We start from the raw sequence: 25,247 nt of genomic DNA on the forward strand, positions 1-25,247 counted from the left end.
CTACTCCGCTAATGAAAAAGCGCTAGCAACACGAGTGTGTGCTAACGAAGCTACACACCTTCTCCCAAACCCTCTCACACACACACATATACACACAACCTGAAGCTCTCGGAGCTTTTCGTGAGGTAAAACCGACTCGGATAGAGGAAAGGGTGGCGGACACACGACATTAAAGGCTTGTTTTAGAAACTATCCGGATAAGCAACAGACGCTGTTATTGTTATCTCAACACACAAACAGCTAGCAAACCGGCCGGCTAACTCGGGCGAACTCCGCGAAGACCTTCATTACGAGCCCACGTTAAGAGCTTTCGCTAAGCTCAGCTGGCCAGCTAACGTTAGAGCCCTCACCAACAACATTTACTCGCACGAAATGAACTTTTATCTCAAAAAGAGACTGGGTTTCCCCAGATGGGCAGGAGCAGGCAGCACTCCTCGGTTGCAGCTAGTTGGTAGTTTACAGCTTAATTCGCTAGTTAGCGTTAGCATGCTAACGCTAGCCAGAAAGCCGAGCGTATTTCTCAGAGGAGCGAATCCGCCGAGCTGGGTATGCTCTGCTGAGCGGCTGCCGTTACCGCCCGTTTCTCGTTTATTACGCGGGGGGACTCTGAAAACAGGGCCACGGGACGAAACGCCCGGGCTTTTCGGTTAATGCGCAGGTTAGCCGCCACAACAGAGACGCTCCGCGTTAGCAGGCAAGGCTAGCTTGCCTGCTAAAAGTTGGGCCTGTCTTTCGTTAGCTAGCCGCACATACTCCATTTTGAGTGTTACAGCCCGCATCGTGTCAAAGAAGATTTTCCCCAAAAAGAAAATTAATGAAAGGTGGCCTGGTGCGACCGCGGTGCTCAGCGTGGGGTCCGTGCCATGCACAGAAAAAGCATATGGATGTGAGCGGCGGACTCAGCCCGCTGCTAGCAGCCCTCTTGTTGTTACCCGGGGTGCTGCCGTGGCTGCTCTCCGTGCAGTAGCTCGCATCATCCTCCTCATCCTCGGGCAGTTCTTCGAGGTAGTCCGACTCGTTGTCGATGACCTCTTCCTCTTCGTCCGTTATAGGGTCCTCTTCAGCCTCCTCGTCCTCCTCGGACGCCAGGCTCTCGCCGTCGTCCTCGTCGTCGCTCTCGTGGTCGTCGTAGACCACGGCGCTGGCGGCGCTCCGTCTCCCTCTGCCTCTTCCAGCAGCTCCTCTGCCCCTGCCTCTGCCCCTCGATCCCGCCGACCCCGCTTTCCTCCGGCCCCGCGACGAATGGTGATTCCCCCGCTTAGCAGGAGTCACGAAATCTTCGTCCGCTCCCCCTCTCGCCTTCACCTTCGGCGCTCGGCGGGGTCTGAGCCCTCGCACCGGCCCCGAGGTGGGCTCCTGCATCAACACGGTTTTGGGCGGCCTGCCTCTTCTCCCCCTCATCATATGTATATACACCAAATCTATTCTTTTCGAGTTCGTTGCGCGCACTCCGAGCGCAGAAAAGTCGGAATTTCGGGCACCGCCGGTAAGCTAAGCTCGCCGAGACGCGGATGCAGCGGTCCCGCGGAGAGCCACGGCCTCTGTTAGCGCAAGAAAGCTCAAAGCGAAAGGCCGGCGTCCCGCTTCGGCTCGCTCGCAGCCGCCATGTTCCTTCCTCTCTCTCTCCGTCTGCTCAAAACAGACAGCAGGCCTCGGCACTGCAGCTTTAAAACACCAGCCGCCAGATCTGGGGTCCACTCACATCTGACACTTCAGCCTTCTCCGACAATATTTTAGTCATAAAATAAAATTCACAAATGGAACCTCAAATTCCACCTTATTTCCAGATTTTTTTATTTGATTGTAGTTTTTACATGAACCATAAAAAAAAACACTCAATAACATATTTTGTTTGAAAGTAGCCTACACTGTACAGTGTTCACTCCATGTCATTTGTATTTATAGTTTTATTATTTTTAATATTTAATATGTGCAATATTTTATTATTATTATAAAAAAATTATTTTTTTCTTATTTTTTCTTATTATTCTTATTTTTTCATTCACATATGCTCAAGCCATACAGTCAGTCCTCAGACTTTCCTCAGTACATAAACCTGCACCAAAAGTTCACTCTTTTTATTGAGTATGAAATCTTAGTCCGTTTTAACTGTGTTATTCCCAAGTTAGGTGTCAGAGCATTGAAATGCGCCATCTCTTCACACAAGTCTTGTTCTGACAGATTAAGAATTTACATCCTTTAATATCCCCCTGCTATAATTTGGCCTGGGCACACACGTGGCCGTTGGGAAACAGGATCAGAACAGCAAAACCTCAGAAGAATGATATTAGTATTAGTATGATATGCCTTTATAGCTGTTGTGTATGGACTAGGATATAATTACAGACTATTATACAGCTGGATGCCATCACATTTGAGGTTTATTCAGATATGGTGATGTGCATGGTTCTTTTTTCATGTATTGGTTTAACAGCATCCTTGCTACACTTTATTTTGCCATAGTCAAACACGACAGAGAACATAACGTATTATTGCTACACAGATAGCTAACCTGTACTATGTATTCATTCCTATCCAACCTCCAGGTTGGGAGGAGCTGAAAAGATCTGAGATTTTAGTTTTTTTTCCCTCCTCCTCCTCCTCCTCCTCCTCCTCCTCCTCCTCAGAGCACTACTATTGTACAATTGACCATGAAAACATCATTTATAAACCACTGAGGTAACATCTCTAACCACAGCTTCTGGTCAAATAAGGTGTTTATGCACTGTTATGCACCTGTTATAATATGTAATAAAACAATTTTAGGGCTAAAATATTGATAAAATGTACGTTATTGATTTCAGTCGCCGTGAGCTGCACAGTCTCACAGAGGAACTGAATGAAGTGATACTGTAAGCCAACTGCAGGAAGGGTAATGTTACAAAAGACAGACTTTGGTATTATGACCTTTGTCTCATTTGAGCAAATGCATCAGGACGTCGAGGCCTACAGGGAGTTCATAGCATCACCATTACTGTCCCTCTTAAAAGAACTGCTCCTAGTAATCCAGAGAAAGAGCACGAGAGCTGAAGACGAAAGCTGGACAAGAGAACCAAGACTTCCCTGCTGAAAAAACTTCTAATTAAACTGTTGGAGTCCTTTCCACTGACATATTAACTCGTCAGGAAAACATAAAACACCATCATGAGCTGGCAGACACCACCAGCAACTCAGAGAAACTTTTAATGGTTTGTCTGGTTTTCCTCAGCAGGCATGTATGACTTGTTCTCATTCACTTTTCCCTGTTACTCTATGGTATCCCTACTAGCCACCTGCATCCCAGCTCTACTGTATTGGTGCTGGGACATCTATTTTATTATTCAGTCGCCAAGGCCTTCAAAGCCTGCTACTGTGCTCCTCATCCTGTCTGACACTTCCAACCTCCATGCGCCCCAGGCTGCAGTCTGGGTTGAGGTGAATCAATTAATCCAGTGTCCTTTCCTCAAAACACTAGTTATCACTATTTAACATGGTGCACATTAACGACCGGTGGGAAATAAATGGACGTAGCTCTATAGTTGTGAATCAACACACACACGGTTTAATCCGTTTTGAGGAGGTTTTGATGGGACCTTCTGGTCGACTCATGAAGAAGTGATGCTCAGCCAGCTTTTGTCGCTTGACTTCAACTTATCTTTTGTTTGCTTTGTTTGGGCCGCATGGCACGAGCAGGATCTGCCTGTAAACAAACCGCGAACTGTAACAAATTCGTCACGGAAAATGTGGCATTTGACAAACACGCGGTTTTACGTTTAATTCTTAGCTAAATCTGCGGGCAAGGCGCCACTTTCACGGCGGCTTTCCGGGATAATGACTGTGTTTGGGCTCGTTAGCTAGCGTTAGCCGCTTCAGCTAACGCAGCCTACTGAGGATGCGGTTTAGCTCGGTGGCTAAAAGACAGTCGCGAGCTAACGCGACACCCCCCGTTCCCGGTGAACTCTCGCAAAAGTGCAAAACGGCGTGTTTTACAGTGATCTACTTAATGAAACGCGCGGAATTTCTTTGAATTAGCGCGTGTTACCACAGTGTCGGTGCTTTTGAACCGTTCGGGTCGCCGTCGGGAGCAGGCGTGTAGTCGTGGCCGAGTGGTTAAGGCGATGGACTAGAAATCCATTGGGGTCTCCCCGCGCAGGTTCGAATCCTGCCGACTACGATACCGTTTTAACTTCTTGTTACACATTCGTCTCAAACGCCACACGTAGCAGAGAAGGACAAGACGACTGTGTGAACGGCTTAATGTCTTGTTTAAACACAACGACTTTTAACAAATCCTGCAAATGTTCAGCAAATCAGAGGCTCAGCGTGTTAGTGTGACCGGTGTTTTAACGCCAGTTAGAGACATCTGTGTCTATGGGTATCAGTGCTGGTATGATATAGAAACAATAGACTTGATCCAACCCAAGTTTCCAGTTTGTCATTTGCACAACATGTCAGGGCATTTATGCATTGACATGCTTGTGGTGAGGCTCAGCTAATCACGCTACAGAAGGTAAATAAGTAGAGTAATATATATTACTAGTAATGTACACTCACTTTATAAGGTACACCTGTTCAGTTGCTTGTTAACACGAATAGTTAATCAGCCAATCACACGGCCGCAGCTCACTGCATTCAGGCGTGTAGAGGTGGTCAAGACAACTTACTGAAGTGCAGACCGAGCATCAGAACGGGGAAGAAAGGGGATTTCAGTGACTCTGAACGTGGCGTGGTTGTTGGTGCCAGACGGGCTGGTCTGAGTATTTCAGAAACTGCTGATCTACTGGGATTTTCACACACAACCATCTCTAGGATTTACAGAGAACGGTCCGAAAAAGAGGAAATATCCAGTGAGCGGTCAGTTGTGTGGAAGAAAATGCCTTGTTGATGTGAGAGGTCAGAGGAGAATGGGCAGACTGGTTCCAGATGATAGAAAGGCAACAGGAACTCAAATCTCCAACCAAGATCTCTGAGGAACGATTCCAACACCTTGTTGAAAGTGTGCCACAAAGAATTAAGGCAGATCTGAAGGCAGAAGGGGGTCCAACCTTTTACTAGCAAGGTGTACCTAATAAAGTGGCTGGTGATTGTACACACACACACACACACACACACACACACACACACACACATATATAAATTTAAATATATTAAGTATACACAAAATATAGTGACATATACACAAGCCATAGAGACAATATACATTTTAAAGTGACTTGAGAGACTCTGTGTTATTGTTCTTTAAAGAGGCTTAGCGTTAAGCTGTTTTTTTCCATAGCACAGATGATATGATACAATAATAATGCTGACAAAGTGATTGACTGAACAAAGTAGTTGGGGAAGGACCCACAGCTTCACAGCTTATTCAGAAGCCTGGCAGCCTGTGGGTAGAAACTGTCCATTAGCCGTGTTGTTCTAGCCTGTATTTGCTTATTAGCTTAAAATGCCACAAACTCACATTAGCCTGTAGTCATGAAGCTTCTCAGAGCAGGAGTACTGATCTAGGATCTGTTGCTGTCAGTAAGGGCCTTGACAATAAGTGAGGGATGTGGTCCTAGATCAGCCCTTCTACTCTGAAAAGCTTTGCGAACATGGGCCATTCTTAGCTGTGTATCTCCTCCTGTGGGGTAGTTGAGCGTTTGAGTCGTTTGAGCATAATGGTCTACCTTTAGATGTTCGTCTATAAGGAGAATTCCACCTTGCACCATTTTTTTCAGAATTTCTGATCAGTTCAGTCCTCGAGATGTGCGCAGAGTCGTTCAGAGTGGTTTGATGTGAACCGGCTCATTGAGACTCTGATTTCTTTACAGTGGTGGTGATGGGAACCAGGGGTCGCCATGTCTATAACACAAACATAGCCATGTTATTTGCTATCCAGAACTACCAGTGAACCTACACGTGTCGTCTGGGTTCATATATGTAACGTTGATGATGGTAAAATAGTCAAATCTGAAGTTTTTTTATCTGACAGTGCTCTGTGTGTACCCTTGAATCCATTACAATTACCATCCATCCGTTTTCTAAGCCGCTTCTCCGTCAGGGTCGCGGGGGGTTGCTGGAGCCTATCCCAGCAGTCATCGGGCAGAAGGCAGGGTACACCCTGGACAGGTCGCCAGTCCATCGCAGGGCAGACACACACACACACACACACACACACACACACACACACACACACACACACACACACACACACACACACACACACACACACAGGGGCAATGTAACATGTCCAATTGGCCTGACTGCATGTCTTTGGCTATCCACTGCACCACCGTGCCACCCCCATTACAATTACAATGGATTAAAATACATTTTAGGCCAAAACTTAATCCTAAATCTATCGTAAAACAATGTGTGAGACATCAGGCAGCATATGTCTAACCATTACATGTAATAACGTTCTGTGAGGAGCTTTTAGAGGTGGTCTGGTTCCTATCACCATCACTGTGAACAAGTCTTGGCCAGTTTCTCTAGAACGGAGCATTTGCCGCCAATGGCTTTGTTTACATCTCAACCGTTAAATTAGGTAGAATGTTTGAAAAAAAAGTCTTGGATCAGTATCAGCCGATACGCAATGTTTCAGTGTCAGTGCTGGAAAAGAAAAAGGGGCATCTCTAGCTTTAATGTTAATATTATAGGTGTGCATGATGCAGAAAATGGGCACAAATGTGACGTCAGAAGTGTTTCCACAGTTATGGCCTACTTGCCCTGAGCAAGTAGGAGCAGTGGATGGAGGAATAGGGTTTCCACATCGGCCTGGCTGGACACTAGCAAGACAGCTGTGAGTAAAGGGATGAGCTACAAATGACCAGAGACTTTCATTGAAGTCTCGCAGACACATCTGAGAATCATTACTTTCATGAAGATGCTCACGACAAGGCCTCAGTTTGGAGTCCATCTGTAACTGATTCCAGCATTAAAAAGCATAACAAGCATAAGACTGGAGGCCGGCTTTTTACCGCTACATCCATAGCAGCCCTGTTAGGCGTGTCTATATTCTCTTGCCCTCTCCTGGCCAGCATGCAGAAGCCCACATGTTTTGGTGGAACTAAAATAATGTTGCATGTCAAAAAAAATTAATAAATAAAAGAATTATCGTCATAGCCTGTCGGACACTTGCCTGAGGCAAACTGTGACAGTGTGGTGGCTCACAGGTCATTCCTAGTCCCACGCTGCACAGGAACGCATGTAAAAGGTCCAGCGGTTGATGGACCCATTATAACAGTGTGAAATGCTTTTAAGATTGAGTTACTAATCTGATGAAGTATCTTAGCATTTCACAAACGATCTAATGAAACATTTTTATTTCATTTATGGCTAAATCAGGAGGAAAAAGTGCGGAGGAATTATACTCTGCTAAAAATGTATTAAAATTTAAAGCCTTCCACAGTTAAAAGTGGAAGCATGGAGCTGAAAACACGCTCAGGTAAAAGTCGGAAAGTATTAACGTTTAAAATGATCAGGTACATAAATGAAAATAATAAATAAATAATAAAGACAAATAAGCGTAGGGCTTGTTTCACTACGATATGAATTGTTTTCAAAATGAAAAGCAACAACATTTGAAGGTCTGAATGAAAATCTAAGGAGTAAAAAGTGTCTTTTTTCTTTTTTTAATGTTCAGTTGCAACGCTGGGCAAACCTCACCTGCATGCCCCTGACCCTCGATCCTGCTGTCGCACAGACTCGAGCTGTTGAATCAGAGCCACTGCTTCACCTGCTTTCCCCTTTTACTGTGTTTTAATGTTTTATACTAATGTTAAAACCTCGTCTTCCGTTCATTTTATTCTTGTGTTATTGTTTCCTATCCGGTGTCGACCAGAGGAGGATGGGCTCCCCTTCTGAGTCTTGGTTCCTATCAAGGTTTCTTCCTCTTACTTTTTGGGAGTTTTTCCTTGCCACTGTTGCCATTGGCGACGCTCAAGGGGGCCCAGACCCGGACCCAGATTTTTCTGTAAAGCTCCTTTGTGAAATTGCCTGGTGTAAATAGCGCTATATAAATACATTTTTTTTACTTTGATTGGATTTTATTGAAATACTGATTTAAGCTACACACTTGGGCCTCAACACCACTGCTGTACTTGTGAGGCACATTTACATCGTTTGTACCTCGATGAAGGAAAAAAGTACAGAACCTTCATTTCTATCAGCGTAACCTCCATCTGCCGCATATGATCGGCTAACACGGACATTCATTTTGTGTGCAATAATTGTGTGTGCAATAACTCAGAGGGACACTAACTTAATTTAAATAATTGTAACTGCTTTATACCTGATGTTTCATATTACTATCACAATCACTGCCACCTTACTATATTCATAAGTACATAAATCTTGTGTACATACTGTAAATTTCTCTATATTGTCTTAAATTATTAGTAAAGTGTTTATTTTTACATAAGTGGCTGCATAACATAAGGGAATCTGTATCTGAATCTGAATTTTCCTATAATGAACAGAAAACCTGGTGACCCCAAACATGCTTACAGCAGAAGCTAGGACGGTGCTTCAGCATCTGCCCATTGGCTTCTATAATAAGCGTGTTTGGAGTGAATAGGCGTGGTCAAATACAGAAAAGTGTCCAAATTATTGTCCAGTGTGACTGACCGTGCGCTACAGAAATCAGGGTTATATATTTCTAACTCAAGAAATAACAGAAAGCTGTTCAGAAAAATGAAATGTTCAGCTGTTATTTCCACAAACATGCCCAATTCAGAAGGGCTAAGAACAGATATGCAGCATTTTGGGACGAAACTTTTCTAAAGTACTCCAGCATGGAAGCACTTGCAGTGTAGTGATTCTCTCCTGAGAAATGGGCCCTATCTCGCCAGCAGATGGCGCTATCACGTCACTGTGTTGAAATGTTGTGAAGAAGGCCCACAGATTTACTGCACATTCTCAAAGAGGGGTTTAAATGCCTCACAAACTCACAAAAGGGGGGGTCTGCAGAGGAAGCTTTAGAGGAGTAAACTCGGCATTAAACACAGTTAAACCGGTGCCGTCAACACGAATAAGGAAAAAAAGAGCATGGCTCTCCATGCAGGACCATGAACACTCAAAGAACCATTTACGTGTGAGGTGAAACGGTTCTCCTGATTGATGGAGAACTTGTTTTATATGGTTCTAGACAGAAACGTTTTAAAAGTGGCTCCATATAGCACCAAAAATGTTCTGCTATTATTACAATGCCAGGCTTGCAACCATAGAAGAGCCCTGTTTTGGTGCTATACAGAACCATATACAACACATTCTCCATCAATCGGAAGAACCACGTAGACATGCACATGCTTCTGTGAGTGTTCTTGGTTCTATAGAGAACCACTGCCTACCAAAGAACCCTTGAAGAACTTTTTTAAGAGCGCAGTGGTGGAACAAGTCAACTGTTTTTAACATTCACAGACTGATGCCCCAGGGGCAGCCAGATGTAATCAGGTTTTGTGGGTGTTCTGTTGTGCCGGTGAGCTCACACTCATTCCTTTTTAGGAGAGCCTTTAATGCGGCTCAGTGAAAAGAGCACCTCTCTGATCCGGCTGGCTGTTGAGATGAAGATAAGGCGGGCTGGAGTACAGAGAGACCAGCGTGTTTGAATTTTTTGGATGCATTTACATGGCATGTGATTGAACAGTTAAATCAGCCGCTGTTATCTCTCTTTTCTGTAATCCGCTGGCGGCACAGAGTTTTTTAATGTACCCTTCTTGCGTGTCCTTTGTGGTCACCTCAGTGACCCCAGAGCGTGCACGTGAGCCAAAGGCGACAGGTACAGTTAGAAGAGGCTCTAGGTGATTTCATCAGTGCACCTGTCAGGGAAGAGGAGAGTTATTGCTGCTTTTGCATATTACATAAGCAATACGTCGCGCAGCAGAGCAGGCCAGACTACTTCATATGAATTATCAGCTGTTTTGAGACTAAGCACGAGTACTTAATACTACTTCAGCTCACTTAACTTTATTTGATTAGGAAAACACAGAGTACTCGTAGCCTGGAAACATGGCTCACTGTGAAGCCAAACAATTGGGATGGATGCTAAGATGACCGCATTCAGGGCTTATTAGTGCAGTTGATTTATTAAGAGGCCAACACAGTAATGATGAATCACCTTCAGTAGAATTTACTCAGAAATGTTAATGCTCAACACTATAACACCGTATTTTTCAATCTAAGCTTTATCTGCTGCATATGATCAGTTAACAGTGAACAGAAAACCTGTTGACTTAAAGCAAGCTTACAGTAGAAGCCAATGGGAAAGTGCCTTTTCATCTATTCTAAGCATGTTTGGAGTGAATAGATATTCTGTTCTTGTACTAAGTACAGAAAAGTGTCCAAATTATTGTCTAAGGTAATTGACTATATGCCACAGAGATTAAGTTTAGGTGTTTCCTTGAGTCTAACACAGAAAAACAAGAAAAGTAGTTCAAAGTGGTTTGATACTTTATATTGTGTGTAAACTTCATGAAGGATGGACCAAAAACAATGGCCAAAAATGACTTGTAAAAAAGTCTCGTTCCACTGACTTACATGGAAAGTAATGTATGTTTTGTCCTTCTCCTGTAAAGTTACCATTTTGGAGATATGGGGTTTTGTTCTGACTGCAGCGATATATAGTTATTACACTGGTCACAGTGGCACTGTACTGGCTCCATAACAATCTGCAAATTGGTCATTTCTGAATGTTTATATCTCACCAATTGAGATGTGCACACAGTTTGAAAAATCTGTGGAATTCCCTTTTAAACAAACATCTGTGTTTATTCCTCACACTGCACCACCTCAATAGCTGCAGATTTTAAAGTGTCAGATTACTTCCAGCAAATGAACCTCAGTTGATCAGGGAGCCTTCTGGCGTTATGTTTCCCTTTTCAGAGTTCAGTATTTGGTCATATTCATGATGGCCTGTCTGATGCAATATCCCTCTGTGGGTGTTCCCATGCAGGGTCATCAGTGTCACACAGGACATCCAAGTTCACACAGTCTGTCGATATTAATCTCAGGGCCACCCATGGCTTTGAACATCTCCAAGCGATGTCAAGCAGTGCAGATGACCTGTTTCAGATTCATCCTGCATCTGGCCTGAGGCCTACTGAGTCGTGCCATATGGTTAGAAGTCTGTACATGACCTACAGCAGGAAGGGATGAAAGGACGTCACTGCCTGGATCCACTTTCCATCTAAAAGACCCTCCAACTGCATTAGTATTCGACAGCTTTCTAGAGATCAGCTGTTATCGTATAAAATGTTTTGGTGAATTTAACCGTCGAAAGGGTCCAACGTTCTCCAGAGAACAGCTCTACTCAGTGCTGATAGTTGATTAAAGGCATTTTCAGTATTCGCATGAGAGCAACATGCTGTGGTCAGTCAAGAGGCAGCCAGTACCACAGTCCAAATGCAGCCAGGAAGTGGTCTTCATAATAGCCAGCACTGATGTAAAGCCAAGTAGACAAACAAACCACACATACACAGGCAGACGGTTCACCAGACTGTAAGTAATGTGATGTTTAGGTTCTGGCTGAGCAGAGCCACTGCACACATGCAGGACCCAAGGCAACACACATATAATGACCAAGCAGGACGTCAACAAGCTGGACTTCAGTTGGACTGTGGGGGACTATGCAGACATTGCATTTTCCTTTGGGGTTAATAATGTTGAAATCTAAACTGCTTTCAGCACGTTTTACCCCCTGGGTTCTTCAACTTTGGAGCACCAAGTAGCTGCCAAAACATTTTCTTCAACCTCAGGCACGATCATACCCGAGGAATGAAGTAACACACTAGCTTATATGAGCCCTGACAAAGCAGGAGTTTTCAGTAGTAATGGTGGGGTTTCAATTTAATAGAAAACAGCAGGGGTACGCTGACGAACACTCAATTTTGTGGCCAAAATGAAGAAATTGTGGCTAGAACATCAAAAACAAGTTGGTCATATGTGAACTGCATTTACAATTGACATCGACTGCTTCAGTGCCAAAAAACAAGAGGCTTAACTTAACTTAAACATTGCTAGGATATTATTAGTCATTGTGGGGACTATCGTGGCTCCTGATGTCATCTGATATTTATGTCATCAGGTTCTGTTTATCTACTGCAGGCACAGCCTCCGACTGTCATGCCCACTTACTTAAAACCTTGTTTTATTTGAGATCTTATTTCATAGTGATATTAGCAAATAGAACAACGTCTGTTGTGCCAGGTGGACCAGCTCAGCAGGGAGGGCCATCATTGGTCACCTCAGCACCGCATTAGCCAACATTATGGTTACAAAAAAATGTGCTTTAAAATGTAGTTTGTCCGATTCAGACCGATTCTGTCCAAGTCTGACAAAATAGGTTTATTATGGGGAAAACAAAAAGTGTTTTATTGGCCAAAATGTCAAATGACCGAACACTGTGTGGGGCGATAAGCAAGATCTACCCCAAACCACACTGTGACAAAGAAATGATGCAGTAAACCTGGAGATATTTTCAGAATTTCCTTTTTATTAATTGAAAAAAAAAAAAAAAAAAAAAAAAAAAGCAAATTAAAAAAAGAGCCCCAAAAAAAAAAAAAAAACAAAAACAAAACAAAACAAAAAAAAACAGCCAAAACATTTAAGTATCATTAGGTACAAGAATGCAAGACATTTAAATAGGAAGAATTGGTTCCATGAAGACACTGGTGCACTGGTGCAAGTGAGTGTTGGGAGGGTGGGAGGGTGTGGGGTTGGTGGGTTTGGAGGCAGGAGTTCAGACATGATCTCTCGCTGCGGTACTGACAGAGCCTGCCACGCAGGCCAAAGCAGCAGGCCGGAGACATTGACACACCAGAGAAAAAGGCACTAATCCAGAGAGAACAAATAAACACAACACAACCCAACTACAGGTCACAAAACAAAAAGGCTGGAAAAAAAATTCCAAAAACAAAAACATAAGACACAAAGGAATTTAAATGGCTGACAGAACAAGTGCTCAAAAGACATGAACAAATGGGAGGTTTATTAAAAAAAAAAACCTAGAAAAAAAAAAAAAAAAAAAAAAAAAAAAAAGGTACATCAGTAAAGCTGATATTTCTACTATTCACATACAAACTCTCTCTTTCTATGGTTTCTCACACTGGTATTACTGATGCCAGCTGTGGACTGGCGTACGTAGCAAAGATCAGAATCTGAAGATTTTACATCTTCTGGTTAAATTGATACACGCCGGTGCATATAGGTTCATATGTATGCATACACTGTATATCGTTTTTGACACTGTAAATAGACTCACCTCTCGCAAAGCAGTTGTGTGGTTCAGAACTCCAACCTTACTTCCCTCATGTTTATTTCTATGGACTAAAGTCAGCTACATTCACAGCCCAAGAAGTAAAAGTGGCTGCAATAAATACCTTGGCTTAGAATGGTGTCTGGCCTCTTAATACGATTTCACATTAGACAAACTCCTGCTGGATAAATGGCTCTCACTTGCATGTCACTGAATGGTAGCATCCCGACAATAAATGGTTTGCAAAAGTATGCTGCTAAAAACGTTTCCAATGGAATATGTGATGATTTAAATATCATGTGGCTTTATCTGAGCAATCTCAGATATAATTCATAAAAATTATACTGACGATTCAGCATGTCCCAGAGCTACTCTGTTTCATCCAAAAAACTGAACATAATTTACAAGTGGAAAAGAAAAAACAAAACAAAACAAACAAACAAAAAAAAAACATGAGTAAAGGTAAAACAGACAAACACATACAAATATATAATATATATTCTTAAAAAATGGATTCTCTTTATAGGTGATTTTTTTGTCTTTTTTTTTTTTTTTTTTTACACAGCTCAAAATTGATGTACAATGGTCTTGTGCCCATGATTTCAGACTTGGAAACTTGTATGATGCATCAGTTTTCTCTTTGAACTTGAATCTTATATATATATTTTTAATTTTTTTTATAAAATAAAACAGCCTTAGAATTTTCTGTTATGCAGTGATTAAAACATGCAGCCAAAAATTAATGAAAAGGAAAAAATGCACTACAAAGGAGAGGGGGCAGGGGGGAGTAGGGAAAAGGCAGAAGCAGCAGGGTGAATCTAGAGACAGAATCATCGTATTTTGTTTTAATCTGTGTGGTGTTGCTTTATCTCTTTGCCCTGGCAGACTGCACAGGCCTGGCTGCAAGCGTTCATGGTGAAGCAAATATTCTCAGGAATCAGCGTTGATATCACCCAGATGTCACCGAAGAGATGGGACATCCATTCTCCACACATTTTTCTTCTTTCTATTTTCAAGGTTTCCATTTCTCCTTTTCACTCTGCAAATTACAGGGTGTTAAGGGTTTGGGGGCTGGGGTGGGGGTGGGGGTTTTGGGTTGTTTGAAAATGTGTGTAGGAAGGGAGGGACTTTCTTTTTTCTTTTCTTTTCTACATGTTCCGACTGACAGGTGTAACGTAATTGCGTGGGAACATTCCTGTTTGGCCATGGCACGCGCCCTTCCACCAGTTGGGGTCGGAGTTGTCCAAGACTTGGATGAAATCTCCACGCCGGAAACCCAGCTCACCATCTTCTTGAGGGTCAAAATCAAACAGGGCCTGCACGTATGTAGGGTGCTGTAGATACAAGATCAGATAAACACGAGTTAGAAATGTTCGAATGACCCTGTACAGAGCCCTGAAATTCATTTATTTTATAATAGCACAGCATTTTAAACACAAGAACAAATACAGAACTCAAACCAAGTTTATTTTGAAACATATACTGCACAGTGCATACTGTGCAAACCCCAGAGAAAAGCCCTTCAATTTGTATACGAACATATGGACAAAATTTTAGGCAACTTTTATTTGTTTTTATTTATTTATTTTTTAGGCTATCCGTATTTTATACAGCATCAGAAATATAGACGCATTTATCTACTTGAGATTGCTTAACAGCTTCACACAATTCTAACTGCTTGCCAACATCAATGCATTACTTATTAGCTACATTAGATTAGCTCCTGATATTTTATATTTTGGGTAAGGAGAAATTGTATAAATTTCATTTCTGACCAAACCATTCTTTTAATGTGAAATGTACGCCAAGAATCATCATGTCACAAGTTTATTTGGTGATGCAGTCCATATGACCTGTACTCCAAATGCTAAACAAACCAAATGCTGCAACAGTGCACGGTCACTGCTGTTATGACCGTCTCAGGGAAGGGCGGCCCATATGGTCTAACTTCTTCCTTTTACATTAGAGTGTAAAAGTGCTGACTGACCTGAGGCACCTGCTCAATATCTCGTAGAAAGATCTGTTGGTTTCGAGAGACGGAGGTGGTGCGATGATAATCCACCAGTTCGTTGAGGGAGTTAAACTTTACCACCCACAGGAAGTATTTCCCTGCTCCATCACGCAACACCTTAAAGTGCTGCACATCATTACCGAACCTGCAGGCAAAGAAAGGGAGAGCACACGTGAGTGAGTGTGGCCCATTTATGACCCACAGAAGACCGACAAGGGCTGGAGCAAACAGAGATACTGAAAGAAGATACAGTAGCACATAACCTGGTTTCAGACTCAGCCAGTTACTCTGTAGGTAGTAACAGAGCCCACTCTAAGCTTATCCTTAACAAACTTGTTATAGTGGCGAAGTAAAATCTGACAATAAAATGTATTCAAATGTCTGACCGTCTGAGTCCGGTATGAGCTGCGCGATGACCTTATCATAGATCACACAAACACACGCACGCTCATCAGACTGACTGGAAACGGAGACAGGCATCGTGTTTATCAGTGAGGGAACATGCACATGGGGTTGGGATAAAACGAGCAATTATGCTGACGACAATCAAAGAGTTGTTTTACATATAGAACTGCTCACGAAAGGCCAGAACAGATTAATGACACACACGCAGACAGTAGAAGGAAACTCGGACCCACACACACACTCATGCAAGCAAATGAAACAAAGCAGGCACCAAAGGGAAGACTGAAGGCTAGATTTTGGAGCTGTAGAGTGAAATAACCACTAGAGGCAAGTTAAAAACCTACAAAGACTGGAATGGCAAGACTTCCTGAAGAAATGTTGACCTGTAAGAAATGTTCTGCACAGTCTAGAGATGTCAAAATAAAATTTCTCTCTTTCTCAATTAAAAGTGTGTGAGCATGAGTAAACATGTCTCCTGACCACTAATCACACTCTGTCCTGGCATGCAGATCACACATGAGGCAATTAACAACTGATTTAAAGAAAGAAGAAGTTGTCAGAGAGCTTGACTTAAGGTTATTCATCGCAACTGAATCTGTACATGAAGTGGGGAAAAAGCATTCATCAATTATAATTAATCATCATTAAGGAATTCAAAATTCAAAGAAACAAATGTCAGAATCAGAATGACGGATCTCTAGCAATATGGATGATTTTTTCTGTTTATATTAAAAGAAAAATAAAACTTATGACACAGGCATAGCGAAGTGAACAGCATGTGACCTGTGTTACTTGTGCAAGCGAGGTGAAGGAGATCAAATCAGAAGTGTTAAGTAGACGCGGACAAATGCAAAGAGAGATTAGCACGAGAGATGAAGCGTGAGAAAATTTACAATGAAAACATGAAAATCATAGTGAGAGAGAATGAGGGTGTGCTTGAGTGTGGTCACTTACTTGACCGACAGGGAGAAGTCTCCAGGTGCGCTCTCGCTCTCTCTAATAAGGAAAGCTCCATCGTGCCTCTGTTTGTTCAGCAGCTCCTCCGCTCTGGCCCGAGGAATCCGCCCGAAGAACCACCTGCACATGTACACACATACAGTATAAATTAGCACATGGACCCTAAATCAGTGTCAGCACTGCTGAGCAATCAATCACCAAGGCTAGAGTAGTGGATCAAGAGGTACTTTCCTCCAACTACTATCCTGAATATTTAGGCTGAGAGATTCATGATATTTCCCAAATGCCTTATTAATAATGACCTCATTCTTACTGAATACTGAAGACAAAACGAACCACAGGAACCAGGGAACCTTTCACAGTGTATTGTGCCAGCATTGCAACAGGGAATGAACTAGAATGTTATTATGGATATAACCATTTACATCTAACAACACCATTAAACTTAAAAACCTTTATCATGATGTGACATAGCTACCTGTATTCTGGTGTAGACATCACCTAGCATTAGGTGATGGCTCAAAACAGACTGGAGGCCTAGATACCGGTATTCTGTGGTATCTTCTCTGCTATGCAAGTCATCTGTAATGCCTAACTTACTGATGTTACTTTCAGATTAGAAGTAAACTGAGGTTTACAGCTAAGCAGCCAGAAGGTTGATGAGAGAAAACACCCAGCAGGGGTGAGGGGAGAGATAAAGATCTGAGAGCTGAGAAAACATCTGCAGAGCACCCGGAACGGTCCAGGGAAAAAAAAAAAAAAAAAAAACGTTAATAGAGAAAATGAATTAGGTACAAGTGAAGAGGGAAGATGAGAGGAGAGGGAAGTTAATAATTAAAACAGCTGTCAAAGTTGACGATCTGCCTGGACGGCATGTAGATGAATAATGAAGAGAATGAGACAAAGTTCTCAGAATTAAAGCAGTCCTGTATGGAAAAGCTTCGGACAGCCTGAGGACACTTCAGCTCCTGATCTGATAAAAAGTCTGTCGAGCAATTAACATCAGTGTACAAGAGCATGGGGATGGGCTCGGCTTGCGTCATCACACACACGCACATCATTCACACACAACAGTGTGGAAATCTACCTCAGGGGCACTGGGGGAAAACAAACAAAAACACTCTGGCTCCTTAAAATCCCAACTAGAATAAGAATTACAATATTTTCATAGTCTCATGCATTTACACACCAATTAATGTACAGCTTAGCAATAAATACACACACACACACACACACACACACACACACACACACACACACACACACACACACACACACACACACAGTGACAGTTTATATCATTCCTCTGAACACCACAAATAAGTACATTTCATCATGAGTCAAAACTGCTTTTAACCTGTTTGCACCTGTAAATTTAGTTCATTTGCTGGAGTCCAAACCAGAGTTTGGGTTTTTGTGACTTTTTTTATTTTTTTGTGGTTGATTTGACACTGCCACAGCTGTAGTGCATCCAATACTACAAGCTTGTGTTCTCTGACCTGCCAGACATTTAATACAAGCACTCTTATTTATTACCATGTTTAATTTTATTTATTTAAAATAGAACACGTCCATTATGTCGCATGAAAAGATACTTAATGTCTGTGTATGTCAGAGTAATAATAATAAACTTTATTTCTTCATGATCGATTTCATTTAATGATGCAGTGGTTTAATTTCAGCCAATCAGAATGGAGTATAGGGCTGCACGATAAATCGTATTTTTGAACATCATGCTCCGGGTTTACACAATAAACACACTGTTGAGAGCTGAAATGATAGAACATATTTAATGATAATTTAATAATTTAATGAGACATTGACTAACAAGTGTTTTCTGCACTGGGACTGAACCCTACTCCTCCATGTGGTGAACAGGTAACTAGGTAACACGCGTGCATAGCTTAAAAACTACACCACCCTGAACTACAAGTCTGTAAAAATGCATCAAAGTTCAGGACTGCTCTCATTCCTAGTATTGTGTTTTAGGTGTGAGGGACAGTAATGGCTACTGTCACAACAAACATTTAAAAACTAAACAAATATAAAACAATGTATGCTTTTTCTTGTTTGCCTATAAAATATAAAAAGTAAATCTATATTTTCATATTTTTATTCCACTTTTTAGTAAAATCTACTGGAGGTAATGCTGATTGTTTCTTAGCCTTGCAGCCCATAAAAACATGCTTGCAGTACTGATGCAAGCAGCTGTTGGTATTTCTTTTATTTTGCACAATTTTGGGTGTTTTTTAAATTTTGTATTGCTCCAATTGTGTAAAGAGAGGTTTGTTACATCACTTCCATTCAGGGGCATTTATTAATTATAATTATTGGCTTCTTATATCTTCGTGATAACTGACAGTTTTACCGAACATCCCATTTTGTGTCAACATCAATTATGTAGAAATCCAAGAGCCACAGAATTGCTTGTCCCCACAGTCATGTGTAAAAGATGAGTATCATGTTTTGAAGAAAAAGAAAAAAAAACCTAAACCACATTTTTCTGCAATTTTACTACAATAATCTATACACAACTATGGAATATATAAAGTAAATGACAAAGAAAACAAATGCCAAATGAATATTACAAAATATGTAACGAAAGTCGTCCCCAGGAGTCGTGTCACTGGTTTAAAAAAATCTTTAACTTTGTAATAAAAATCACACTGATGACATCACTTGACTTCATTTTTTCTGTTTCCTGAGGATCTATGAAAAAAAGCACATGGTAAGTCCACTGTGTCCTTTCAGTTATCAGAAATCAATTTCTCATTTCTCAATTAGCTCATGATTTCACATGAAGCTTTTAGCTGAAGTCACTGGTGTGACCTACTTTATTCTTAGGTAACTGTGAAAAAACAAAAACACAAATGGATTAAATTTAGTGGATATTCCATGACTGACATGTGGTTGACGCTCTGTAGCAACTATTTTGTAAAATGCATTTTTCATCAAAAACATCACTGGTGTTACCGTCTCTGGTGTTACCTTTATGTGTAACACCAATGAGAACTGGCTACACCAGTGACACCTATGGAGAGATAGGAAAGTGGACGTTCCTGTAGAATGACCCATCAATGTTTTCCATGATTGTGTTAAACGTTTTTGATTCTCTGTTTACAGACCACAATCAAAACGTCAAAAAGATCTTTAAAACACACTATATGGCCAGATGTATGTGGACATCTGTCCACCACACCTATATGAAAACTACATGAAACCATTTCAAAAACAGGCATTAATATGGCCTTCAAGCATTTATGGCCTCCAGTCATTTGTTAAAGCTTCTTAGAAGATTTTGCAGTGCGTCTTTGGGAATTTGTGTCCATTTAGTCAAAAGAGCATTTGTGAGATCAGGCACCGATGTTGGCCAATAAGGCTCGGTGCAGACCACTGGAGTTCCTCCACACCAAAACTCACCAAACCATGTCTTTATGGACCTTGCTCAGTCACACTGAAACAGGAAAAGGCCTTCCCTAAACTGTTGCCACAACATCGGAAGCAAATAATTGTTTAAAATAATTTTGTATGGTGTAGCATGAACATTACCCTTCACAGGTATTAAGGGGCTGAGACCAAACCCTGAAACAGCCCCAGACCATTATCCCTCCTCTCCCAAACTTTACTTTTGGCTTTACAGTTCAATAGCATGGTTTGCACCCTTTGGCACTGCATAGTGTTCTTACTCTTCTGTGCAGCTACTTGGCCATGAAATCCCATTTCATGACGCTCTTGTCGCACAGTTCTTGTGCTGAGGCAGTTTGAGATTCTGTATTGAGCGACGCAACAGATGGGCGTCATGCTACATGGCAGCCCCACTCTATGAGTGTGTGTGGTCTATTGCTTTGTGGCTACACTGTTGTTAATGCTACCATTTTATAACATTATATACAGCATTATATACATATTATATACAGCACTTTTAGTTCACCGGGGCAGACCTAGTAGTGCAGAAACGTCACGAACTAACTTGTTGCAAAGGTGGCATTCTATGACAGTGCCGTGTTAAATCACCAAGCCCTTCAGGATAACCCATTCTACTGACAACATCTGTCTATGAAGACCACATGGCTATGTGCTTTATTTTATACATAAGTCAAACGCAGACGTTACACATCTGTTTCCTATTCATCTACAGCACAGACAGCAGGTAATGAGGAAGTAGCCATCAGATCTCCCCTGACAACCACATCTCTGTATGATTACACACATTTACATCCCAGGGCCTGATAAGGGACGCCTCCCTGCCCCCGAGGACTATGGTAACCCTGTGGAGACTCCCACAAGGCCCAGCTGTCCTTAGTGCCCACTCCTTTCTCTCCATCAAAGACCGAGAGAAAAGTCACCTGTTATGCAAACACATACAAATGAATGACTGACAAATAACCAAACTCCCATCATGCCCAAGACCCTAGTTAGGACCTGCTGGGCAGCCAGTGACACTGAGTGGGTCAATATTCAATAGCATCTAAAAGCAGTGAGAAAAAAAATGATAGAGGCTGATGGAGGATACAGAAGATAAAGCCATTTACATGCATATGCATTTGTAGAACATGCATAATTCACAATATTATTTTTTCAAAAATGTTAAATATTTTCTCCTTTCTTTCATTTCTATTCTCATGTGTTACTGCCCATGTTTGAGCTACTATAGTCAGTCACTTTTTGTTGGCCTTTGTACTTTATATGTTATACAATACATAACAATTGCAAAGAAATTCTTCAAAAGGAGAGGTGGTGATGGGAGTTAATTAAAACAAACAGACAGACAAACAAACAAACAAACAAAACACTCAGAGTTACTGACATCCGAAACAGTGGTACAATTTCCAACATGAAGCAGTGCTAAACACTCAAATCTGAAACTCATGCAACTTTGTCAACAAGCCTCAGAGCATAATCAAAAGACCTGTTACCACTAGGGCTGGGACCACTTCTCAATTTATTTATAATTATAAATAATGGGCATGAAATCAAAAGCGAAGTCAAATTAATATTTTTTTTTCTTTCATCTTTGTACGAGTGAGTGCTCTGTGCTCCAATCTATGATCTGAAACTCCTGCCAGACTCAGATCAAGCCCTAAAAGGAGCAACGAGACTAAACTACAGGAGCCACTACAAGATCTGAAGTGAAAGACACCAACAGTGTTAAGGTTTGTTTTATGAAACCATCATTGATATACTGAATGTGACATTTACTAAAAATGTGGTTTTAAATAATAAATGTTTGTCAAAAGAGCACACAAAAAACAAATGGGCAGTGTAAACATAGCACTATCTGATGACATCAAAAAAAGCTACACAAAACCAGGTTTGTTTCAGGGACAATTGGGGGGGGAAGCATTTCTTGAATGTAATCAGCATATACTGCTATTTTTGGAACTGAATGTGTCTCTTTGCCATTATTCCAGCATTCTTCACAGCAGGTAAACACTCAAACTGAGCTTCTCTTCACTATATGTGATTTCCACAATTAAAATAAGCACAACAGATATTCACAACTCTACGTCCTCTTTTCTGTACAAGAACAGCTGTGTTTACTGAATAAAGATGTGGATTGGAGCACCCCTCTTTTGTGCATACTACCAAGTTCAGCAGCATAAACTCATTGGTGCAAATTATAAATGCAATCAATGCCATCTATGGTGGGTCTAGATACTTTATTATTTTTGTTTCACCTGAATTCTTTTGCATCAGAAATTAAGACATACCGATTTGTGCATGTGCAAGTACATAGGTACATTTCGCCTAGCATACACTAAAGGGCAACATTAACTTATGATTCCTCTGGCAACATTGCATGTAAGGCAGTCATGGCAATAAATCCCGATGTACTGAACCTGAACTGAGAGGAAGAGAGAAAATGTACTGCACTAAGCACTATTAGCACTAAAGTGTTGCATCTTTTTTCAAAAGATGGCACCAAAAACAATTACAAGATTGTTCAGCTACTTGGACACGAACAAACAAGATGCTCAGAGAACCTTGTGAGAGCGTGGTTAACCAGAAAATGCTTTATTCCAGAAATAGTCAAGTATTGTTTTCTTATATCATCACACAAATGGCTAAAATAGGTTCCTGGGTTTGATTCTCAGTGACGCCATAGACAGGTGCTCCAAACGAGTGGGAAGGATTCTTAGTTCCTTTGTCAATTTTGAGAACAGCCGATTGTAGGTGTCTTTTTCTAATGTTAATTAGCCAATTGTGGGCAGATATCCTCTTCTCTAAAGATCGGTCCTTCAAAATTGCCAGTAGGCTACAGGTATGCCACAGATGAAGCCACAGTGTTACTGAGTGGTAGCATCATGCAATACAAGAGATCTGGGTAACAAGATAGAACTAACAACTAGCACTGGAGAGAAAATTAAATGAAATGGGTAAACATTAGAAAAAAAAAAACATTTTCACACAACAAACACAAAAGACATGGATACAGTGGCTGAGATATAATTACACCTACAGATGCTTCTTCACTGGTAGGTCCTCTTTCCAAAGAGAACCAAAAAGAAAACATTTTCCAGAAAAATGAAATGCAAAATTTATTATGCTTCAATTTCCATTTAGCTATTTCACTGCTCCTTAGCAAAATTTCAATTGTATTATACAGGACACCAAAAATGCAGAAAGAGGGAGTTAGAGAGTAAATCACTTGGACACAATTAAGAGTTTAAATCTACAGGAAAAACAGTCAACTGAACTGAGAATATGAGTAAAATGAGTTAAATGAGTAGCCAGAAAGCCGTGATTTAGTGCAGCAGCTCTCAAAACTGGGTAAGGTCATTTTTGTGGATAGTGCCACTGTGCTCCCCCATTACCTATGGCATTATCAGCTTCTGATCAAGAACTACTTTAAACTGCTTAAACTGGACGAACGAGAACTGAGAAATCAGGCCAGAAATCAAGACAGCTAACCAAGATGTTTGCTTCTTTAGTTTTGCATTGGAGCTAAAATAATTGCAGTTAAAAGGACTTTATAATCTATAAAATCTTTAAAATCCACAAAGATCCTGGATGACAAATTTCTATTACAGTGAAGTGGTAGTTCCAAAAGAAAAGAAGTAAATGTCAGGCAGTGAACGGTTTGGCTGATGTTTGGCTTAAGGGGAAAGTGAACGTATCTTGTCTGTTTAACTACACCTTTAAACCAAGTCTGGGCTGGGACATTTATTCAACTCCTGTTCAGCACTGTAGTCTCTGACAAAATGTGAGCAGATGTACAAAGTATGGCCTGCTCTTTTAGAATCTCCACTGTGGTTTAGCTATGCTCAGACTCCCACAGGGACCTGCTGATGTGATTACAAAAAAAGTTCACTGCTACCACTGAGAGCCATACTAAACACTCTCGCTCCACATTACTGCCTCTGCAGTCTACTGGCTGTTCTCACAGATTAGAAGATTAAGCTACAATGATGATGCGTTTCGTCTTAAGCTACACAATCCTGTCACTGCACTCACCAGGGACGGTTAGAAATATCTGGCTAAGCTCCCAAGGGTGATGAGAATGTAGGCAGCTGGAAGACAGAGGAAAAGAGGAAGCAGTTGTACTCACGGATGTGCTTTCATTTCTATGTAATTCTTTGGAATGAAACCGTCTTTGCCATTCAGCTCTGCCTTATACCAGTTCTGGTCACATTCCTCATTCAATACCTGAAATAAAATAAAAGTTAATAGTGGTTAAAACTGGATCAGAAATTATACATATAAGCCAACATCATTTGACAGTGGACGGATTATGTGACTAAAACTGGTCAGTAATGTTGCAACAGAGTGAATATTTAGATGCGAGAACAACAATTTGAATACAATTAATTATACACTTAAATATAGCATACAATAACAATAATATAGCAACTGCAATAACAATATCTACATACAATGGTGCGTAGTGTGTGTGTCTTATGCATGGGTTCTCTTGGTGTCACTGATAAGAGCTGCACTCTTTATTTAGCACATGTGCTTGTGAAATTCAGGCATGCATATCTTTATGTGTGCACTGAAACGCAGTGTAGATGTCTCATATCTATCTGGGTGGCAGTCAGTTTCTGTGAAACTGTGGGTTATTGACTCATGCCTCGGAGAAAAGGTTCCACAGCACTAAAACCAGAACTCCTCTGCCAATAAGCACGAAAAATGCAAATGAGCCCCCCAAAACGCTCAGCCCCACAGCGTTTCAATTTGGCACATTTTTGGTAACGAAACCATTTTCAGTACAGTATAAAGATACAGCACTTACTCTATTACCGCAAAATCAGAATTTGAACAACCTGAATGATGTGGTAATAATAAATCTTGGCTAGTATCTATGTACTCGAAAATAATGGAAAAGGATCAAACAGGATTAAATCTTATTGCTGCTCAAAAAACCTAAAACCTGGACACTGATGTTATTGTTACTTGTTCTATTCAAGCAAACTTTCTTTGAAATAACTCCTCCAGGGCCAGAATGTCCCAGTATGTTCTCTGTGAATCTTACACAAAAAAAAAAAAAAAAGACAAACATGACACCTCAAAAAAAACAGCATCAACAGCTGTTCTACCTTAGGTTTAATGCTGAAAACATTCAACAAAGTCCAATTTTTGGCTCGTGAGATTTTTCTTCATGGTAGCCACAAAAGTGGGCAATAAACGTGAATTTTTGGGATTTTTATTTATTTATTCATTTATTTT

The 25,247-nt window shown here is 41.2% G+C and overlaps 2 protein-coding genes and 1 non-coding gene across 14 annotated transcripts in view; 1 reads left to right on the plus strand and 2 right to left on the minus strand.

The window, feature by feature from the left end:
• The window catches only part of bptf (bromodomain PHD finger transcription factor), a 41,338-nt gene extending 39,710 nt beyond the window's left edge, over positions 1–1,628 (minus strand). For all 10 annotated transcript variants that reach the window (XM_037544725.1, XM_017705673.2, XM_037544726.1 and 7 more), the window contains exon 1: positions 933–1,628. In XM_037544725.1, coding sequence (XP_037400622.1) covers positions 933–1,404 — 472 coding nt within the window. In that variant the 5' untranslated portion in view covers positions 1,405–1,628. The remainder of the gene's footprint in view (positions 1–932) is intronic.
• Positions 1,629–4,071: 2,443 nt separating this feature from the next.
• trnas-aga lies at positions 4,072–4,153 on the plus strand. The gene has a single exon. It is a non-coding gene; the product is annotated as a tRNA-Ser (tRNA).
• A 9,573-nt stretch (positions 4,154–13,726) lies between these two features.
• The window catches only part of grb2b (growth factor receptor-bound protein 2b), a 37,373-nt gene continuing 25,852 nt past the window's right edge, over positions 13,727–25,247 (minus strand). For all 3 annotated transcript variants that reach the window (XM_017705674.2, XM_037544959.1, XM_017705675.2), the window contains 4 exons: positions 24,130–24,227; positions 16,578–16,700; positions 15,195–15,363; positions 13,727–14,541 (listed from right to left, as the gene is read on the minus strand). In XM_017705674.2, coding sequence (XP_017561163.1) covers positions 14,356–14,541; positions 15,195–15,363; positions 16,578–16,700; positions 24,130–24,227 — 576 coding nt within the window. In that variant the 3' untranslated portion in view covers positions 13,727–14,355. The remainder of the gene's footprint in view (positions 14,542–15,194; positions 15,364–16,577; positions 16,701–24,129; positions 24,228–25,247) is intronic.

Source organism: Pygocentrus nattereri, chromosome 14 (genome assembly GCF_015220715.1).
Source record: "Pygocentrus nattereri isolate fPygNat1 chromosome 14, fPygNat1.pri, whole genome shotgun sequence".
Lineage (NCBI taxonomy): Eukaryota > Metazoa > Chordata > Actinopteri > Characiformes > Serrasalmidae > Pygocentrus > Pygocentrus nattereri.